General features: G+C 50.6%; 1 protein-coding gene across 1 annotated transcript in view; it reads right to left on the bottom strand.

Moving 5' to 3' along the window:
• The window catches only part of LOC144944340 (toll-like receptor 2), a 90,464-nt gene that overhangs the window by 10,924 nt on the left and 56,265 nt on the right, over positions 1-23,275 (bottom strand). The window contains exons 2-3 of the mRNA XM_078872437.1: positions 3,064-3,154; positions 2,146-2,272 (exon numbers count right to left, since the gene is read on the bottom strand). Coding sequence (XP_078728563.1) covers positions 2,146-2,178 — 33 coding nt within the window. The 5' untranslated portion in view covers positions 2,179-2,272; positions 3,064-3,154. The remainder of the gene's footprint in view (positions 1-2,145; positions 2,273-3,063; positions 3,155-23,275) is intronic.

Genomic DNA, 23,275 nt, shown 5'->3' on the forward strand with positions numbered 1-23,275 from the left:
CGCTCCTCCGGGCCAAAAGGCGAGTCGCGATGCATCACACACACGGCCTACGCAGTCACTTCATGCACCTTTATCTCAGACTGTGTCGGGTTCGCATGTCGCCACTCCTTGTGTCGCGGTGCGTGAAAATCGGAATTTGGCGGGGGGCGGATGGCCACGGTGTCCAGGGCAGTGGACCGCGTTGGCGCATGGTATCGTAGCTGCGGCGGCGGGATCATCTGCGGTTATTGGGACTGTACAGGGTATTGATGTGTGGGTGCTCATTGATACGGGAGCATCCGCTACCATTTTTTCTGAGTTTATTTACAGGACTTTGCCACCAAATATTAGCAAAAGTAGAGGTCCAGTATTGGTTTCAAAATCATTGGCTGTGCCCTGTTTGTTGGGGACCGATTTCCTAGGGAGGATGCCCTTTAAGAATTTAGTGGATCAGGGATATGTTGAGTTGACATCTGGCCATCAATTGGCGTTTTTGTCTTCCCCAACTCGGTTATAAATGGCCAAGTGTTGAACGCTGGGCTGAGTACCGCAGTTATACAGGCGGGTACTGTTTTTGCCCACATGACAGCCGCGTGTTGTGGGGAGACCAGCGATGTGACCACTCAGGTCATGGCCGCAGTAGAGCGGGGAGAGGTGTCGGATGAGTCGTGGATGGATGCGTTATGCTCGGAAAGTCCAGATTTCTCCAGTAAACAACAGGGCGAATTGCGTGCACTACTCCGGGAATTCTTGAACGTTTTAGTCAGGGAAAATATGATATCAGCTGCACATCTCTGATGCTACACAATATTGATATGGGTAGCGCTGCTCCCATATGCCAAAATTCGTTTTGACTTAGTCCAAAGGAAAAGGACCATGTTCACCAGGCGGTCGATGAGATGTTGGCTGCCGATATTATTTCCCCTTCCACCAGTCCGTGGGGAACTCCCATTGTCCTTGTTAAGAAGGACGGGAGTTTGCGATTTTGCGTTGATTTTCACAAACTAAATGAAGTCTTCATGGCAGATGCATACCCGCTCCCACGGATGGTCGATTCATTAAATGCCCTGTCTGGCGTGCGTAATTTATTTCATTTTAAACCTACGTGACTTTACCGAAAGAACCAAAAAGTATGCACCCTGGACTTGTTGTCGGGGTTTTGGCAGTTGCCGTTGGATGAGAGTTCCAAACCAAAAAACGCGTTCCGAACACCTCAATTTATCTGCCTTCCGATGGGACACTCGGCTCCAGCCATGTTCCAGCGACTTATGGAACTGGTGCTGACGGGCCTCCAATGGGATTTGTGCCTTATTTATGTAGACAACGTGATCGTCTTTTGATGTACGTTCCAGGATCACTTGCAGCAGTTGTGATCGGTGTTTGTCAAATGCGAGCGACCAATCTTAAGTTCAATCTGCAGAAATGTTATCTCTTGCAAAGTCGGTTCGCTACTTGGATCACATCGTTAGTGTACGTGCGCAAATGGCCAACCCCCACGTTGGTGGGTGAAGTAAAGGTAAGAGGGGACAGGTGGGGCGAAGCCCAGAACCTTCTGGTAGGTTCCAGAAGGGGGCGTGGCCGAGGGCGGAGCCAGGCCATGCTGGGGAGGATTAAAGGGAGGTCCCGACGCTGGGTCGGGGCAGTTGTTTGGAATGGAACCCGTCGTCTACGCAAGTCTTCATCCCCGTCTTCACGTCTTCGGCGTTGTGGGTCAGGCAGTATGCCGGCTGTCCTGATCCGTATGTAGTTATCCCCTGTACTGTGTAAGTATAGAATAAACGTGTGTGCCTGCTACTATTAGTGTCTCTGAAGTGAGTACTACACATGTAAAGAGTCGTTGGTGACTAAGTGGAGATAAGTACAACTCAAGGAGAAGATCCACAAAGAACACCGACATCAAGTGGCAAGCAGTAACCAACACGAGCTCTCGAGTGACTTTATAACTACAAGTTCGCGGACGATTATCACGGTGAAGATATATGTCCAGCTGTTGCCTGACAGGGAGAGAGAGATGTGCTGTCTACACCCACGAGGAGATCGTGTCTGTACTTCGTCAGAGTTGAGCATTGAGAGCACAGCTGCTGTGCTGTCGTATGTATGTTTGTTCAACTTCGTTCGCACCATACGTAGCCAACCATGCTAATCGGAGGTGCTGTCATTATTTACCCGCGTCATTGTCGTGGCGGGGCCGTCGTTCATGTCCCCACTGCTGGTGTGTGGCTGTGTCACTGCACCATCGCGCTGTCGACATCGATCTGCACTGCACTGGAAGATGCGCCGTGCACAAAGACTCCTACAGCCGAGAGAAGCGCTTGTTAATCAACTGCAAACTAAGAATACCAGACTATTACTCAAAGTCCAATTAATCACTAAAGTATCACAACTATACTTCGAGTATGTGGTATCAAGTCCTTACTAATTTTCAGAATCAGAATCATTAATTTAGATAGGAGGAATCCGACGGGCTATGAAGCAATTTTTCACAGATGTCTAGTAGGGGCGGGTCAGCAAGTTACAGTTGTGCATACACATTTACTGCTTTTGATGTCGGATAGTTTTGTATTCATTGCTTTCACATACAGAGCATTGCCTATTTTATTTGCTTTTTGATAATTATGCCAATAACATTCGTAACAATATAATTATAAGTTTTATCGAACACCGGTTGCATATTAATGTCTGGTACTTTGGCTCTTAGTAAATACTTGCTTGAATTCAAGTAATGATTACCACGTGTGTAGTTTGCCAGTGGGTTCAACCATTCCGTTGCATGTGAGGATATCAATCAGATTTAAATGGGTTACTTTCATTATTAAAATATACCCTAGACAACGAAACACCCAAATAATAGACAGATACCAATTGGAATGACAACAGCCGCCATTCCCCACTAAGTGGCAGTGACATCACAACGGCGCTGGTGCCAGGCTAGGTTAACTCTGAGGCAACGTGAAGTATCGAAGCCTCCCAGGCAGGAGGTTATATATACATCAGCCCATCTCTTTTCCAGCCCGTGGCACTGTGATCTATCTAGCCTTGTGGTTAAACCCAGGATGGATCATCGGAGGCACACACGGCACATACGGGCAATGGAGACGCTCCCGCTGCTGCTGCTGCTGAGGCTCGCGCTGCTCGCTGTGCTGCCGCTGGGCTGCTCCCTCTGTGTCTCCTGCAGCTGCAACGGAGAGAGGAAAAAGAGAGGGCGAGAGAGTGTGGGGTGGAGGAGGGGTGGAAAAGATGAGTGTACCAACGAGAAAGAGGGGTGTATGGAGAGAGATGGGGGGTCTATGGAGAGAAAGAGGGGTGTATGGAGAGAGATGGGGGGATCTATGGAGAGAGAGAGAGGGGTGTATGGAGAGAGAGGGGTTTATGGAGAGAGAGGGGGGTGTATGGAGAGAGAGGGGTGTATGGAGAGAGGGGTGTATGCAATGGCGGAGACAGGATTTTCAGGTAGGGGGGGCTCCAGCAATGAATAAGTATAACCCGTAAAAACAAAGTTTTTCACTATAAATCCTTTATATGCGTGGCGGCTAGAGTCCTCTCGTCCTCTGGCTTGAGATGGCTGCCACCTATGGGTCAGATGATTGTCTGCCAGTATTAAGCAATTGGTAATTAAATATTTAACTTGTTTTCCCTAAACAGTGTAAAATTTTGGAATTCACGAACATTTTATTGGCTCGCACAACGAGTCTGTGTGCAAAATGTCAGCTCGATTGGATCACGGGAAGTGGGTTAAAAAACGACCGAAAGATTTGCACGGTCGTAAGCAAGCAAGCACGCAAGCACGCAAGCAAGCAAGCAAGCGAACTTAATATAAAGGATTTAAAAATTATAGGAGTTGTTAGTAAATGAGGATTTGTCCCTTGTTTTTTATTCGACACGTGTGCGGCATCACACTCGCTGAAGGTTTTCGTCTTCAGGGAAATTGTGTCCTGTATACGCAACTGCGCACAATTCTGAGTCATTTATAACTGCTTTGCCATTACTTATTGCAAATTATGGACTCAGACTATTGTTCTATCATCTCATAGAGTCACTGGCACGTAATGATATGCTACACAGTGGCAGTGGGGGTCGCAAAATGCCGATTTATTACAAATGTAGAGGTGCTAGACACACTCTATGCGGTAACCTGCAGGGCACTATGTAATCAGAGGGGAATGCAGTGTTACCGCACCGCTCTGGGACCAACGGCCGGGGTCAGGGAAAGGCGGGAGCAGATCGTAAACACACTTTCCCGCCGGACCAACGGCCAAGGGTCAGTTAGGGTAAAAGAGGATCGAAAACACAGATTCTAGAGAACCAATCAGAGGGTCCCACGAGGGAGCATGGGATTGGATAAGGACTGTTACAAATGGGTATAAAAGGGCGAGCACGGGGAGCGCTCGCCAGTTCTCCTCAAGACGAAGACTGAAGCCAGCTCAAGATAGCTAGGACCCTGGACCAAGCCTTCCTACTCTTCTAAGAGCTAAGGCTCAGTGTTACCAGTGGTCAAGGGGAGAATAGGTCCTGGCAGGCAGGACCCTGGCTCCCCAGCCTCCCAGCTCTTGTAAGAGCTAAGGCTCGGCATGACCTGTGGTCAGGGGACCCGCCGAGCCAGCAGTGGGTCAAGCTAGCCTCCCCTAGGTCCCAGCCGGAGGATGCTAGGGTAGCGGGTAGACGGAGATTAGTCCCCCCAGTTAGGAGGCTGTACCTCCCTAGGCTAGCAGCCAGACCCGTGTGTAGGTCCCGCTAGGTACGGAGGCTGTACCTCCTTGGGCTACGAGTGAGGGAACCGCATATCCCTCTGTGTGTGGATAGGGACTATGTCGGAAGAAAGACAATAAACCAGTGTGTGTCTTAAGAAGTTTATTCATCTGTTATTTACAACACTACACAATAAACCCAAATGATCCGATCTAAATTAGGGATTTCGATCAGATCATTGGGGGAGGGGGGGGGGGCACGCGCCACCCCATCCCCACTGGTTCCGTAAGAGGGGTGTATGGAGAGATGTTTGACTTTCAAACTACTTTTATTTCTGCAAGCAGCAAAGGTGATGGAGCCCATTTCGATAAAAGTCACTGAATACAGCCTCACGTCACCAAACACTACCTGCGGAACATGCGCTGCAGGCGCAATACAAATGTAATATCGTTGAGGACTCTTAGACGCCGGGGTTGAGGCACACGTATTTATTCCGCAACAGTTGTCACAACCGCGTACATACAACACTGGAGGGGGTATCGGCCCCCTCACCCGCTAGCTGGGAATACACTGCTAGCTATCTCTGACCTACCTCCTAGTCCTCCACTAACGGGCTAGGGGAGGCTGTCTGGCCCGACACTGGTAAGTCGGGCTACGGTACCCGGAGTCCCAGAGCACTAGCTCTGGTTCTCGGGACCACGCCGCTGGCTCGGTCCTGCGCAGCCCTGACAAGGGCGGCGACCCAGGGGAGTCCAGGGCTCTAGCTAGATGATCTTCGGTCTTCACTGGTTTAGCTTTAACATTCTACCCCGAGCTCTCCGGCTCATCCCCTTTTATACCAAAACCCCTCGCTGAGGGGTGGGGCCAGCCCCCCCAGGCTGCTCTGTGCGGACGTCGTTGAGAGCACCTCCCCGTGCACTCACGAAGCCCCGCCCACTGTGTTTGTTTCCAGTGTGATCCCATGTATACAGCCCCTCCGTAACACCCCTACATCACCCCCCCCTGTACAGCTCGCAGCCGTCCCGGCTGCAACAAACGACAATAAAAGTCAATTTACCCCTCGACCCCGCGTGTGCCTCACAATTTTTCAACAATAACGCGAACGAGAACAACAACAAGAACCAGAAAAGCAAGAAGGGAAAATAACCCGACGCACCCCACCCCCGAATAAATACGAAATCCGTAAAACCAACGTATATACAATTTGCAGGGAACCCTAGCACACACACAACACACCGTGAACACAACATTCGTACAATCCAATGTGCCAGGAACACACCACCGACGCCGCACACAGTGAACATAACATGTGAAAAATATTTTTTTTTCTTTTTGTGCATCACAAGAGTCTGCGCATTCTTGCGCGCGTCCTTGCAGCAGGCCCGTCACACGGGGCAACCCCGGATGGCGGGCCGTCGGGTGGCAACTGTCCATTTCCAAGTGAGTCTCCTCTCGATGTCGCGAGACCCTCGGCATCCCCCGTAGGGGTTGTCGGGCGTGAGCCGGTCATTCCTGGTGCACCTGGGGGCGGGACAGCCGGCAACACGTCAGGCGAGAGCAGCGGAGACGGACCCTTTGAGTCGGTCGACCCCCCACATGTTTGGCCACGCGTGTGTGGAGTGGGACTTCGCACCGCAACGAAGGGTTTCAATCTGGAGGGGTGCACAAACCACCGGCGCCTCCCCCATTTGATGCGTACGCACTGAGGCCGCAAAACCTCAACCACCTCGACAGGGCCCCGCCACGGCCGCACCAGTTTAGAGGAGGTCGCGAGTGGTACCTGGGGACAGTGCAGCCATGCCTGACTTTACCGAAAAAACCTAAGAATATGAATACAGCCATGCCTTGTCCCCCGACTTCCACTGTAGCACGTGCGCGCGACCCAGTCTGAGCCGCTCATTAGCTTTGTGACGTAGGTCGGAATTTTGCATGGCAGCATCCCGTGCCTCTGTTAATTTCGCAAGATTAAATTTAACATGGTCGGCCAATTTAGTTTTACCCTGCGGCGCGGGGATCTGCAGCTGGGCCCGAACAGGTGGGTCAGGTTCGCGGCCATACATGAGGAAGAAGGGGGAAAATCCCGTTGCCGCATGGGGGGCCAATCTGTATGCTGCCAGGACCCCTTGAATTTGCAGGTCCCAATCGGTCTGTGAGTCCGAAACCTGCTGTGACAACATGGACGTGATGGTTCGGTGCAGACGCTCGACCATCCCGTCAGTTTGCGGGTGATAGGGAGAGGTACGAATTTTTTTCGTGCCCAGGAGCTCACAGACTTGTTGGAGCAGTTTGCCGGAAAATTTTTTGCCCTGGTCGGTCAGCAGCCGCTCGGGAGCACCTTTGTCCAGGACGTATCCCTGGACAAAGGCCTCCACGATGGCTGCTGCCGACTGGTTGGCCAGGGGCCAGGCCATAGGCCAGCGCGTAAAGTACTCCACCCCGGTCAACAAATATCTATTGCCCCTGGGGGTGGCGGGGAATGGGCCCAGAATATCCAGCGCGACAAGTTCGTTGACTCTGGAGACTCTGATAGACTGCAAAGGCGGGTTAGACTCCCGTGCTGGTGGTTTCCGTTGCGCACACCGAGGGCATGACCCCAACAGATCTGCGACATCCCTTGTCATGCCCGGCCAAAAAAAATCAAGCTGGAGCAAGGCGAGGGTCTTTTGGGTCCCCAGGTGGAGGAGGCGCTCATGAGCGGCCCACACCACCTTACCCCGTAACCCAGAAGGGACCACCAGCCGGTGTCGATGGGATTTCCCGTCCCAATGCATCAGCAGACCCGTGACCATTTCCCATGCGTCGGCATCACCCCTACCCCGCCCAGCATCCCCGACGCGACGACGCAACGCGAGGAGGGAGGTATCCTCCATCTGTAGGCGCCCCCATTCAGTGACAGGCAACCCCAACAGGGAATCTGATCCCTGTTGTGCGATCGAATTCGTCATTGACGCTGCGTCGTCTGCGGCCGCCAAGACCAGAAAAGATATTTCACCCGGATGCCTGCAACGACCCGACCCCAGGAGGCATGCGCATTCGGGGGTGGTTGGCATGCGCGACAGAGCTTCCGCATTGGTGTGGCGGACGCCCTTACGGTACGTGGTTTCAAAATCAAAGTCCTGGAGAACCTCCAACCATCGAGACAATTGTCCCGATGGTTGTTGAACTCGCAGGGCGTACTGTAGTGCCGCATGATCTGTACGGACGGTGAAACGCTAACCGTACAGATATGGGCGGTACTGTTGCATGAAATAGACAATTGCCAACAGTTCCCGACGGGTGACACAATATCTTTGCTCCGCTGGAGACAACACCCGACTACCGTACGCGACCACCCGTTCCACGCCGTCAACCACCTGGGAAAGCACGCCCCCAATACCTGTGTTGCTCGCATCGGTGTCGAGCACAAAGGGTTTAGAAAAATCGGGGTAAACCAAGGGAGGAGCTTTAACCAGAGCGTCCCGAAGGGAGCGGAAAGCAGCCTCCTCCTCCTGTCCCCAATGAAAGCGGACCCCCTTTGACGTCAAAGCGTGTAGGGGCTTTGCAATTGTCGCAAAATCTGCGACAAAGCGTCGGTAATACGACGCGAATCCAATGAAACTCCTGACCTCCCCCACAGAGGTGGGAGTCGGCTAGGAGCTGACGCACTGCGTTTTGGCGGGATCGGTAGCAATACCCGAGCGTCCAACGATGTGTCCCAAATAACGCACAGATTCGCGTAACAGATGACATTTTTGGGGTTTAAATTTCAAATCAGCAGCCCGCATTTTGAGGAAAACCGCCTGCAACCTCTGGAGATGCTCGTCAAATGTTCTGCTAAAGACGATAACGTCATCCAAATAAATTAAGCACGAGTCCCATTGCAATCCAGCCAAAACCAATTCCATCAATCGCTGGAAAGTCGCCGGCGCCGAGTGGAGTCCCATCGGCAACCGGTTGAATTGGAAGAGACCGTGCGGTGTACGGAATGCAGTTTTAGGCTTAGAATCATCGTCCAGAGGAAGCTGCCACAATCCCGAAAGCAAATCCAATGTGGAGAAGAATCGCGCTCCCGCCAAAGTGTCCAGCGATTCGTCAATCCGTGGGAGCGGGTATGCGTCGGCAAGAGAAATTTTGTTGAGGCGGCGAAAATCGACGCAAAACCGCAACGAGCCATCCTGTTTCTTAACCAGGACGATCGGCGCTCCCCACCGGCTGGTAGAGGGAGAAATGATGTCGGCGGCCAACATGTCATCAACAGCCAATTTGACATGGTCCTTTTCGGCGGGACTTAACTGAAAAGGATTTTGGCGTATTGGCGCGCTGTCACCTGTATCAATATGGTGACGCAGCAGATGGGTACAGCCCAAATCGAATTTGTTCTGACTGAAAACGTCGGAAAATTCACGCAGCAGTGTCTTAAGCTTTTGACGCTCTAAATCCGACAGGTCCGTCGATCCCGCACAAAGCGCCTCGAGCCACCCTTCATCGGTGTCCGAATGTGGATGCGGCAGAGGGACAGTGCCTACGTGATTCGCGACAGGTTCCTCACAGGGCACCGGCGTTGCGTGAGCAAGCACGGTCCCTTGAGGAACCACCACTGTCTGCGACCCCACATTGAGGACCGCGATGAAAGGGTCCCCGTCCCCTTTTACGATGGTCTGGGCCGGAATCAAATGAGGTCCGCTAACCCCGGCCCTAGATGGCCCCAGCAGAATTCCCTGGTCCCCAACGCCTTTAGCGAAGGGCCGACGAAGTTTGAGAGGCACCAACATTTGTGCCCCCGGCGGTACGCGAACCGTTTTAACGACGAACGCCGGTACCGTCGCGAACGCCGTCCGAGCCGCAGTAGGGGACGGCAGAAACGCCATGCATCGTCCCGACGGGAGCTCAATGCAGCCCTGGTCTATTAAAATACGAATCGGCATTTTGCCCAAGAAGTCCGTCCCCAGCAGGCACGGAACCGCCAGCGAGGAGGAAACAAAAATCGGGCCGGACAATTTGATATCACCGATACAAATTTGTGCTCGAATCTGTCCAATGATGCCAAGTGAGCCCCCGTTAGCAGCATAGAATGGGACGTTAACCGGCAGTAAAGGACGGCTCTGGACAGGGAGAATATTGTAAATTAGTTCCGAAATGATGGTCGCGATGCTCCTGTATCGACCAGGATGCGCACCTCAACCCCGTCAATGTGCCCCACCACGGCTGACGACCCCGACGATGCAGCCACAACGCGATGGGCCAACACGGACCACTGCCTGGGTTCGATCTGAGTCCCCATAGTGGTGCGTGTTGGCGCGATGGTGCGCAATGTCGGCCCCCCGTTCGTTGCGGTGTGCGAGTGTGTGACGGGTGTGTGCGTGGGCCAAACATGAGGGGTGCCGCGACTCGCCGGGTTATGTTGATGGAGCTTGGGAGGAGGGCCGGCGTCCTGTCGAGGCGTCGTCCCGCGCTGCCGAGGAGAGCGGCACCCCGAGGCGACATGGCCCCGGATGCCGCAGTTGTAACAGCGCGGGAGCGCAGGCGGCGATGACGGATGGTCGGAGCGGCTCGCTCCATCCCGGCCCGCCCGTACTCCCACCCTCTGTTGCAGTCGATGGTCGATGGCGCGAACTTCCTCCGCCGGGAGGGTGGCTGCAGCCACCGTACGCCCGGCCGCTGCCCTGCTGGCCTTCCGTCGCTGCGACAGCAGGTTGGCGTGGAGGAGCCGCGCAGCCTGGAGGGAACTCATTTCCGTGTCCTCCTGTGCAACGACGGCGATGTCCAGGTCGTCCGCCAGCAGGAGGATCTTTTCCGTTACCATCGCGTCCACGCCTTCGTCGTCCATTCGTGGGAAGGCCGTCTTCGCCAGCGCCAGGAGACTCGTACGGTACGCCAGGGGCGACTCCTTTGCACCCCGCTGGCGATCATAAAAGAGCTGCCTGCATTCCGACGATGGTCCGTAGACCCCAGCCAGCAACTGCAGCGCCATCTGTAGCGTGGAGCGTTTGTCCTTCGGCGCCGATGTAAGAGCGGCGAGGGCGTCGCTGTCGAGGAGCGCCGGCAGCGCGCAGAGGGCCTCGGCATCCGACCACTGCGCCATTTCCTGGTGCGCGAGGAAGCGCCGCTGGAAGCCGCCCCAGTCGCCCTCCTCGCCCACAAACTCTTTGAGTGGAGGTAGGCGTTGGTGCAGCGCAGCGGCCGCCGTGGAAGCTCGCACTCCGCTGTCCCCGTTACTCGGCTGGGCTTCGGCGCGAACGACAGATGGCATCGCCGGTCGCACCAGTGGTGACGCTCTGTCCGCTGGTGATGACGCGGCAGCACCTGTGAGGCCGATGTCGGACCCGAGGTTCAGGCCGGCCACGCCCTCAGCAGCTGCTGCGGCGATGGCGGGAGATTCAAAGTTGTGCTCCGTTGAAATGGCGGGAAGGCGCACCGGTCGTCGGCTGTCCTCGCCCCGTGGGGGTCCACCAGCCCCCAGCCGTGTGATGTGTTCGAGCGTGGCGGCAGCAGCGTACAGCAGCTCCGCCAGTCTGGCGTGAGCCAGCCTCAGTCCGTCTGTTGACGGCTCCCCTTCATCCCGATGCTGCGGTAAGGATGCGTCCGGGCCCGGCTGCTCGTTGCCTTCTTCAGCCGTCTCGGGCTCCACAATTTCAGCGGTGTCCTCCGCCTCCGGTACCCCGGCTCGAGCTGTCCGGCGCGTGTCCATGTTCGTGGTCGTTCACTTCTGTCACCAGATGTAATATCGTTGAGGACTCTTGGACGCCGGGGTTGAGGCACACGTATTTATTCCGCAACAGTTGTCACAACCGCGGACATACAACACTGGAGGGGGTATCGGCCTCCTCACCCGCTAGCTGGGAATACACTGCTAGCTATCTCTGACCTACCTCCTAGTCCTCCACTAACAGGCTAGGGGAGGCTGTCTGGCCCGACACTGGTAAGTCGGGCTACGGTACCCGGAGTCCCAGAGCACTAGCTCTGGTTCTCGGGACCACGCCGCTGGCTCGGTCCTGCACGGCCCTGACAAGGGTGGCGACCCAGGGGAGTCCAGGGCTCTAGCTAGACGATCTTCGGTCTTCACTGGTTTAGCTTTAACATTCTACCCCGAGCTCTCCGGCTCATCCCTTTTTATACCAAAACCCCTCGCTGAGGGGTGGGGCCAGCCCCCCCAGGCTGCCCTGTGCGGACGTCGTTGAGAGCACCTCCCCGTGCACTCACGAAGCCCCGCCCACTGTGTTTGTTTCCCGTGTGATCCCATGTATACAGCCCCTCCGTAACACCCCTACACAAACAGCACGTCATTGCGCATTACGCACGCCATGAAACCGGCCCCCCACCGTTCAAAGAACATGCGCAGGTCGCCAGCATTTAAGTCTTACGCGTGCTCCAGCTGGAGCCGTGCCTTAAGCAGGCCCCTGAACATTGACACCGCAGAGCAGCAGTCAGTGTCGCCTTGAAGCATCTTTTCCTGGTCTTGTAAACTGCCATCTTTGTGTGGGGGCCGATGCTCCCCTCCTCCTCTCCCTCTTCCTCCTCCTCTTCTTCCTGCCGCGCTGTCGCCGCTCGTGTCATTGGCCTCGCCGCCTCCACGTCCTCTGTGGGACATGACTCGTGGCTGGCCCTCCACCGCCTTACGTTAACCTGCCTACCACGTGCACGCGCTAAAAATAGCTGTATGAATAACCCCGTGCGTACCCGTGCGAGTCTACCGTCGCTCACCACGTGCACGCGCTAAAATTAGCGCAGCTGCGGAACGGGCGCTGGGGCGGGTAATGAGCTACTACGCAGCCTCACTCGCCCCCCACGCTCAATTTACTAGGTAATGTTCGCGCGTCAATCCCTGGTGCAAACGCGCATGGGCGAGTGCAAACACGTGGTTACAGGTGATCGCGTTAATGAGGATATTCGCGCGCTAATTCTCAGCACCATGGCAAGCTATTGATGACAATACTCGCGCGTTAATCCGTTACGCAAATGCGCGCGGTGAGCGCGGCACAAGCATAACGACGATAGAATCGAGAACAAGCTTCGCGCGTTAATCCGTTGCGCAAACGCGCGTGGTTAGCGCAGCGCAAGCACAACGACAATCGAATCGAGGATGAGATTCGCACGTTAATCCGTTCTGCAAACGCGCGATGTTAGCGTGGCACAAGCACAATGCCAAATGAATTGAGGGTAAGATTTGCGCGTTAATCCGTCGTTCACACCCGTGCGCGAACGTCCACGATCGTTTATCAGTCAATGCGCGACGATCGCCACACTAATGTATGTACCCACACCACTCCCACATTCTTTTCACAACCACAGAAATCATGCGGCGTCGGTGTTCTGTGCTAACATTTTATTCCTGTCACGACTATACGAAAACCACACGTGGCCCGGAGCCAAAACCACCCAGCGAGCAGCGTCCTACCTGGCTGTTCTCAACCCTTCTCACCTATCTCGAATTAAGCCCTCGTGGAGTCCTCACGCGATTCCCCACTAAGCCCTCGGGGAGCCTTCACGCTATCCCTCACCCCTCTTCTGTACTCACGATTCCTCGCGGCCGTGCTGGGAGTCGGAGAGACGAGGGTGCAGGAGGTCCCTGCCTGTGTGTCGTATCCCAGCGGCGCTCGGCAGCGTCACTCAGACGCTCGAGTGGCTGGAAGGCTGGTTGCGTGGCTCCCCACATTAAAGAGATTTTCGGCTAAGCTGGGCAGTCCTCTCGGCCAATTGGAGCGCCTCCCCGCGTGCCTCAGGACCATCCGGTGTATCTGCAGCCCGCGTGCTGCCTCGCCCCCACTACCTGGCTCAGCCCCCCTCCACGGTGCCCTAGTCCATTGTTTACACGCTTGCCCTCTTACTCGTGCTGCCTCCCCTGCTGCCCGCTGGAAGCTCGGCTCCCTCCAAGGCTCAATACAATTTTAAGTCAATCCACAGCGCCGCAGTGCCATTCGACCTGGGGGGAATCTGCCAATTCCCTAGCCCCGGGAAACCGTGGAGCACCCCCACGAGAGGCCTCTCGGGTGAAAACCCTGAGGCCAGGTGACCCCCCTACGAGGTCCTACGTGAGTGCATGTGTGTGTTCAGAGGAGGTGCATGCGTTTGTGTGGGGGGTTTGCGAGGGGCTTGGCAGAGTGGCTTCGTGGCTGTGGCACCACATTTGCTTGGGCATAGACGAAGTTTGAAAAATCGTGACGCTTATTAGCCAGGCAAGGCACCCCATATATGAAACTGCTCTTGTAAAAAGGTTTGTGCAGAGAGAGGGGTATATGGAGAAAGAGGGGGTGTATGAAGAGAGAGAGAGTGTATGGAGAGAGTGGGGGGGGACAAAATAGATTGAATTTGCATTCACAGTAACTGAGGAAAAACTGGTCCTAACCGGTTAAGGGATGTCCTTACATTTACCAATGCCTCGCATTAAGCGTAATAACTTTTAGCTCAGAAACATAGAGGCTGCCGTGGTGCCAGTTACCGCATTGGCTTTTCAGTGTCTAGGTAACCGGTTTAAGTCGATCTCCTGGCCGGGAAGCCGGTTTAAATAATGGGGCAAGTGTCCATAACGCCCCGCTCTGTTCACCCAACAGAATAAATGGGTGTCTCCACAGTTAGTCAACCATCAGATACCGCGTGTGGTGGGGTAAAGTGTAGGTACGCCCACCTGTTCCTCATAAACTTGCACTGGAAACGATTACTGGTCTGGTTCATGGGCAAAGCCTGACTTGTACGCATGTGTTTGTATGAAGATGGCAGCCTTCACGCGGCCCACTTTGTTCAGTGAGAAATCACTACGAATGTAATCAACGCGGTGACCAAACATCGATAATGATCGATTTTCTGGTCTCCAGAGCAATACCACAAGCCACGTCAACAGGCCTGTTCAGGGCCAAACAATATACCCAATGATCCTCCAGCTGAACATTAAGGGACTTATCCCGGGTGAAGTGCGAGCATCTTGTGAACATCATGAACACACAACACATTAACTTCCTGACGCTTCAAGAAACCCATGGCAGCCACTATCACATCCACAGATACAAACTCACGATGAGACACTACCACCTGCAATATGGCTTGGAGTTATACGCCTTTTCACCAACTGAAAAATAAGACGCCTACACCACCAGCACATCACCAACGTGTACAAATTCCCTAATTCAAAATTGCCAAAGCCAGCACTCCCAAGTTCACCAAACCCAGCCCTATACGTTGGTGATTTTAACAGCCACCATACTATTTGGAACAATTCAGTAGATCAGTCTGACGACAAATACCTCACTGACTGGATGTCTGCCGAAGATCTGCACCTGGTTTTCGATCCAAAGCAGCAAGCAACTTTCTCCACTCTGCTAGCTGGAAACGTGACTACCACCGGTACCTCACCATCGTTTCCAAAGATCAAAGTGGAAGGACACTTCAGGCATCTGGCAAAATACTCACAAGCTTCCCCGGAAGTCAGCATAAGCCCATCATCACCCAAATCGGCATCACCATCCCCGTGATTGTATCAAAACTAGTATAAAGGTTTAACCTAGTCAAAGCTGACTGGGGCCACTATAATGAGACTGTAGAGAGAGTTGTGAGTCGAATTCTGGCAACACCGGAATGTTACCACCGTTTTATTGGTCTCCTTACTGCATCCACCAAGAAGAAGATCTCTGAGGCTTCCAGAAATAATACACTGTCTGCTGGACAAAAGAGACCCAGGACGTGCTCCGACAGTACAACCTAATTGGGCAGGCCCTACTAGACTTTAGACATAGCCAGATGCCAGCGGTGAATTGAGTGCGTTTAAAGACTCGACTTCAAACGCTCTCGCCATCGTGCCTGGGCCCTGCTATGATACCTGGATGCTGCTAATCCAACAGAATACCGGACCACAAGAGTCCTGCCCAACTCTATAGCCTCCAAACTAGTGGAAAACACGAAAGGGCCACTCGACAAAAACATAAAACGAGAGATCTATCACCAATTACATCAGACATCAGCGTCAATTTATTTACATGACCCCACCACCATCAGGACACAGGAAGTGAGGGATGGTCTGGCAAGATGGTATCCCTCCTAAATTCCTCCATCACTTAGGCCCTATGGGACTCCAATGTTTGATACAACTGTACAAAAAAACCATGAAAACTGTAGATATAAAAAAATATTAAAAAAATAAAGTAAATAAAAAAAAACTTACGACGTTTCGATCACAACACAAGCAATCGTTATCAGGAAGAAAAAATCCTCCTTTTTCCTCCTGATGACGATAGCTTGTGGAGGAGGCCGTGATGGCGTGGAGGAGGCCGTGATGGCGAGGAAGAGGCCGTGATGGCGTGGAGGAGGCCGTGATGGCGTGGAGGAGGGCGTGATGGCGAGAAAGAGGCCGTGATGGCGAGAAAGAGGCCGTGATGGCGAGAAAGAGGCCGTGATGGCGAGAAAGAGGCCGTGATGGCGAGAAAGAGGCCGTGATGGCGAGAAAGAGGCCGTGATGGCGTGGAGGAGGCCGTGATGGCGTGGAGGAGGCCGTGATGGCGAGGAAGAGGCCGTGATGGCGTGGAAGAGGCCGTGATGGCATGGAGGAGGCCGTGATGGCGGGGAAAAGGCCGCGATGGCGTGGAGGAGGCTGTGATGGCGTGGAGGAGGCCGTGATGGCGAGGAAGAGGCCGTGATGGCGGGGAGGAGGCCGTGATGGCGTGGAGGAGGCCGTGATGACGGGGAGGAGGCCGTGATGGCGTGGAGAAGGCCGTGATGGTGTGGAGGAGGCCGTGATGGCGGGGAGGATTCCGTGATACACTCACTCATCTTACACTGACTCACTCACACATCATACACTCATTTTAGATTTGAAGTTTTCGTGACTGCAAGGATTCATATTCTTTGGGTTTTTTCGGTAAAGTCACGTAGGTAAAAAAAATGAAACGTCATGATTTAATTTAGTTGTTTTTTTTATTTTTTTACCTACGTGACTTTACCGAAAAAAACAAAGAGTATCATACACTCACTCACACAACCACTGACCCATTCACTCATCATACACTGATTCAATCATCATACACTCACTCATCATACTCTGACTCACTCACACATCAAACACTCACTCACACTACCACTGACTCACTCACACATCATACACTGACTCACTCATCATACGCTGACTCGCACATCATACACTCACTCACACTACCACTGACTCACTCACACATCATACACTGGGAGTGTCATGCTGCCAGCTATGGCTGCAAGTTTGGTCGTACATGTTATGAATATCGTTTATTGTTCACTTTGAATCACAGTTCCTATGATTACTGTTGTTACATTGTTTTTATAGCTTGATTTTGGTAATTTCTAAAACATGGTTAAGCCATGTTTCTTGCGGAAGTGCGGAGTTGGCCTCATAACTTTAATCTAAATTGTCTTATGGTTGTTATTGTTTGACTTGCATCACACTGGAATTTTTGCACACAGCCTTGTAATACGGTGTTTTTTTCTGGAAGATTTGCTGGTTTATCCAGGATGTTTCTGTTGCACGTCATCGCTTTAAGATGTTCTCAGTTTATTTTGTGTTTGTTACTGTTGCACCCGACTCAAGAGCCGCATGGCTCACAGGGCTATACCTAATACATGAAAAAAAATTAAACTTGATATCTACGTGACTTTACCGAAAGAACCAAGAATATGAATTCCTGCAGTCACAAAAGTTTTAAGTCGGTCATTACTCTACCCAAACTGGGCAAGCTAACTGACAACCCGGAAAGTTATAGGCCGATATCACTCCTGTGCACAATCTATAAACTCCTGAAACGCATCATCTTCCAGAGAATCAGCCCCCTCATTTAGCCAGTGATCACTGAAGAACCACTGGGATTTCGGCCAAGATGCAGCTGCTGTGACCAAGTTGTGGCTCTTGCAACGCACATCGATGCCAGATTCCAGAAGAAATCCAAAATTGGTGTAGCCTTTTTAGACTTGTAATCTGCCTATGACTGGATTCAGGGCTTGATGTTGAAGTTCGCAAGGACCATTCTTTGCTTCAAAACAATGCTGAGAAATAGGCGACTGCATGTCTATGTGGCCAACAAATCGAGCTCATAATGGTTCCTCAACAATGGATTGCCACAAGGTTCATTACTCTCGACAACGCTCTTCAATGTTTACAATGACATGCAGCCAACCAGGTCACGCAAATGTGTTTATGTGAATGACCTTGCTCTGGCAACGCAAGCCGCCACTTTCAACAACATCGAATCTACTCTGAACCAAAACCTAAACACCATGGCTCAAATTTCGATTTAAAGCTTTCGTGACTGCAGGGATTCATCTTCTTGGTTCTTTCGGTAAAGTCACGTAGAAGGGACGTAATAAAATAATAAAAATAAAACATCCCTGCAGTCACAAAAGCTTTAAATCGAAATTTAACCACCTCTACGGGGAGGGTTTCCACATAACTTTGAGATCCTTCAACAAGCTCCATGATAAAAAGGCTCAGCTAATCGAGTCTCTCACCTTTCTGAAGAGATGCCGCGACTCTAAGGTAATACCAAATGCACATTCTTTTTGTTAAGGCGCTCTTCCACCTCCAACCCAGCTTATATATAAGCTCCTAGCTTGGCAGTGTCTCATTCTTCACCTGAAGACGGCTGCTTGCGTTGTAGCCGAAACGTCGTGAGAATTATTTTATTTTATTATGTTTTATTTTTATTATTTTATTACTTCCCTTCTACGTAAACTTTACCGAAAGAACCAAGAAGACCATGGCTCAAACCAAAACCCCAAAAATTCATCTTGATAGTAGAAGCGTCAAATATACTCTGAAAGTGACCTTCTGCGGCAATAATGTGCGACACAACCCCACTGACACCTATCTCGGAGTGAAGCTAGACCAACCACCTGAAAAAGGTAACTGCCAAGACCAGTATGGATCAGACATAGTAACACTCGACTTGTTGATGTCCAACTGAACACTGCAATGCGGTGTATCACTGTAATCCTGCAGTCGACCCCAACACCGTGGCTGCCCGTGCTGTCACAAATATTTCCCGCATCTATCTGCAGAAAAGCTGCAACCCTTCGGGAAGTACTGGAAATACAGGAAAACAGTTGCCTTCCCATTCACCAGGACCTCAATAACGTCACTCGTCATTGCTTGAAGTTACGCAATCCCTATTGGACCCATACGCTTAACCTTCAATGATGTGAGTTCAACCCCAATGAAGCTTGGATATCTGAATGGAATTCAAAAGAACTCACAAACACCTTGAAGCTCATGATCCACCCTAAACCACATCCGCACAAACCATGGCAGAGGCGGATACCTGATGCCGAAATGGAAAATTAAAAAAACTCCCCAATGTGCGACTGTGGTCATCCAGAACAGACTGTACAACATATAAAGATGCGTTGCCCAATCCACAAATACAAAGGAAACATTAAAGCGATACACTCCGCTGCTGCTGACGTGGTTGTCTGGCTTGACCACCTAAATGTGAAATTGTAGTTGTTTCTCTGCGTCTACATCAACCACACGAAAGAATACGATTTGATAACCATCAGACATCAGAAGTGTATAACCCGTGATTTTAATCAGACAGTTTAAATGAGAACAGAGATATTAGAATTGAGATGCCAATAGATGAAACTCGGTGGTTACAAAACTTTTTATGCAAATTGTGTGCGAAATCTCGGAACTATTAATAGACAATCAGACGCGCGTCGCAGATTTTTAGGATTTTCTAATAGTAATAACAACAGGTTAAACAAATAAAAAACAGATCTACGGACGGTATCTTTGTGAATGAAAATGACCCTGCAGTGAAAATGTCTTCACACTCCAATGATATTTGTACAGTCATGGCACAGAGGAGGTGGTCACAGTGGCGCGTGCTCCTGTACGGAATTCCCAGAGCGAATTGTAACACAGCTTGGCAAACCTGGTTAGCTTTGTTTAAGTGACCCGAAGAAGCAACCCGACATGTTGCTACATCACTTGCTTGAAATGTTTATCACGTAATTCACTCTTACTGGCCACATCAAGAAATCGGAACCAATACAGCTCTACAACCTTAAGTGGTACCAACAAGGGCAATGTCTGGCCTGGGCTAAAGGACTATTATTCTTGAAATTCTGGCTGCCTTTGCTATTGGCTCTCCACATCTTTCAACAGCCGTCATTCACCACCTTGTGGCGGTGACATTACCACAGCGCTTGTGCCAGACTAGGTACACTTTGATTCCACGTGAAGTTCCGAAGGCTCGCTGTCAGGAGGTCACAGGGCAGACCCAGATATTTTGGGTTGACTCACTGAGATGACTGACATAGCAGCATCTGTGCTCCCTCCTGTGTCTCAACTCTTCATCAGGAAGGTCCTGCCAGGTTTTTGCAGCAGGTGGCGATGTTGTTGCTGTGTGTGATCCCAATTGAGTCATTTGTAAGTAAATGTTTAAGCATTGGGACGTTTTGACCAACACCCATTAAATGCTATGCTTTTTGTAATCTATTAAAAGAAACAGATAACCCAGTGGAAACCCCTGCAAAAACGGGGGAGAACAAACACAGAGGAACATGCGAGTTGGGAATCGAGCCCAGGTACTTCCAACTGCTGCTGTTGCTGCAATGCTCACTCGATTGTGACACTGTAAACCTCGAATCTAAGTAAAATGACTAATTACAATTAAAACTGTACTGTTTTTATTCCTCTAACTTGAGTGATATTCCTTATTTTGGTCATTAAAATGGAACAATGCGTCTTTGTAAGCCCACTGGCGTCAGTGCAGTGGACATAATCTTTGATGAACATCTTTGATGAAGATTATGTTCACTGCACTAATACAATAGCTGTCTATTTGGGTTTAGAACATCTTCACACCTCCTGTATTCTTACCAGAAAGGATGAAATCTATTATTTTTTCATAATTTTTATACCAGCAAACTGCTCCACCCGAGCTATGAATGCTTTTATATTTCCATTGTCTTTGTATTGTTCGCTTTTTGGCATTCTCTGGTCTAACACCGGCGAGACAAGGCCGTAAAGGAGGCTGTCTGGCGTAGGCCAATCAGTTTCAAGGACAATGCATACATGATTAACATAGCATGTTTGTTTTGCATGTTTTACCACAATCATGTATGGTTAACGTAGCCTTTGGTGTTTGCTCATCTTAATATCTCCTGAGCAGTGTTGAGTCTATCGGCAGTATTGCATCTATGGGCAGTGTTGAGTCTATTGGCCGTGTTGAGTCCATGGGCAGCGTTCAGTCTATGGGCAGTGTTGAGTCTGTGATAATGTTGAGTCTGGGCAGTATTAGTCTATGGAGGTGTGTAGTCTTTGGGCAGCGCTGAGTCTACGGGAAGCGTTGAGACTATGGCCATGGTTGAGTCTATGGTAAGTTTATGGGTAGTGTTCAGTCTATGGGCAGTGTTAGTATATGGGCAGTGTTGAGTCTATGGGCAGTGTGAGTATATGGGCAGTGTTGATTCTATGGGTAGCGTTTAGTCTATGGGCAGTGTTGAGTTTATGTGCTGATCTATTTTTCTAAATTATTTTCATTTCCTTGATTTTAAGCTTTCGTGACTGCAGGAATCCATACTCTTTGGTTATTTCGGTAAAGTCACATAAGTAAAAAAAAATCACGACGTTTCGATCGCAACGCAAGCAATTATCATCAGGCGGAAGAAAGAGTGAGTGTTTTTATTATGTTTAAATATATACATTATTTCGGCCTTAGTTTGTGAGAGCTTGGATGACTCAATAAATCAGGCACAATGGTCATTCTTGATTTGAATAGTCATTGTAATATTTGGTATTTTCCAGAATCTTATCATATAGAGAAACCTTTCATAACACGCAATGCTTCATAGCAATAGAGCGCCTGGGTTAAATTTCCAACTCGGAAACCCTTCTGTGTGGAGTTTGTATGGTCCCCCCACCCCCCTGTTATGTACAGTGAGTGAGTGAAGTGTGTTTTATCTCCCCTGCACTACATGAATTATTTCTGGGTGCTGTGATTTCCTGCTTTAACTAAAACACATTCCAATGCTGAAAAAAATTCCTCCAAAAGTATTCAGTAAAAAAATACGCACGGAGAGGCAACATCAACTCCCTTCCGCAAAAAAAATTCGATAGGACTTTCCATAAAAACAGTATCCAGACTCAGTGAGGCATTCCTGGGTAAACAAGAGTAACAACACATTGTAAATAAATAATGAAATGCTACTTTGGTGATAAAAAAAAATCGAACATGATTCTCCCTTTCTAGCAATAAGATGTTCAAAGATAAAATAGACACCGATTATCACAAGGCATGAAGTCTGCATTAACCACATATGTTTGTGATAAAACATGCGAACAAGCATGCTCTGAAAAAAACTTTGAATGCTGGCCGTTTTTTGTCAATGTGTTCGTCATATGCTGAAGCCCGCATGTAGCATTGTGGGGTGTAACTTTACGCCATGCATTCGCTGTGTACTTCCCTCTGGACAAATACCGAGCTGCCTCTACCATCCCCCACAGCAACTCACAGCAGCGCTCTCCGGGAAAACCCACCCCTCTACCCCCTCTTCCCTTTGCACGCATCTATCTTCCAGCCACATTGGGCAGCAGAGTGGTGGCTACAGCCGTCCCTAAGGGTACATGGCGAATCGGGGCGACCACCCCGGGGCCCCCCCATTTGGGGGGCCCCATGCTTTGACGTCACGCTGTCAGATGTAATACTTCTGTTCTATAGTTCTTTCGGTAAAGTCACGTAGATAGAAAAAATAAGTATAAAAAATGAAGTGATTAAAAATATCACGACGTTTGGATCGCAACACAAGCGGTCGTCATCAGGAACAGGGAGGTGAGCCTCTGAAGGCAAGCTGTTTATAAAGGTTTAGAGAGGGGCGGGGCAGCTAATGTTAATGTCGGAGAAAGCCCCACACCGGCAGTAGGTCTACACCAATCAAAGCATTGCACCTCGCTCCACACACCCACACTGCTGACGGTGGAGGTTGACAAGAAAACACAAATCAAGTCATGACCCAAAGTGGTTGATGACATCTTTCCAATGATTGCTGAGCTTATAACCATCCTCTCGGTTGAAATTGTGTCTGTATATGTAAATATGGATGGCTTCATGAACGAATCTTTGTTGATAACCAGTAGGCTTGCAAAGTATCATCGTCTTAGAGAAATCAATTTTGTGCGAGCCAGCTGCATTAAAATAATGATCAGCCACGCCAAAAGTATTGGTCGTACCATGTTTCAAATCTGCCTTATGCTCACGAACACGGTCCGAGACATGTCGCTTAGTTTTCCAAATGTAACTGCTGCCGCAGATACAGCCTGGTTTGTAGATACCGGGATATTGCATGTCAGGAAGCTTGTCCTTCACAGATGGGATCAGATCACGAATTTTACGTACTGTGTTAAATCGGACCTGGATCTTGTGTTTGTTCATGATTTTGGAAATATTTTTGGTTACCCCTGCTATGTATGGCAAGGTGATGGTTTTTATTGGATCCTCAAATGGCTGCGTTCTCACGGTTGGGGAGATGGTTTTGCGGATTGTGTAGTCAGAGTATCCATTCGCGTTGAGAGCTTGGTGTACGTGTTTGAGTTCACTGGTTAGGTGTTCATAGTCGAAGATACATTGAGCTCTATGGTGTAGCATTTTGATGAGAGAATTCTTCTGGGATGGGTGGTGGTGGA

The sequence above is a fragment of the Lampetra fluviatilis genome, chromosome 2, assembly GCF_964198595.1.
Source record: "Lampetra fluviatilis chromosome 2, kcLamFluv1.1, whole genome shotgun sequence".
NCBI classification, from domain to species: Eukaryota; Metazoa; Chordata; class Hyperoartia; order Petromyzontiformes; family Petromyzontidae; genus Lampetra; species Lampetra fluviatilis.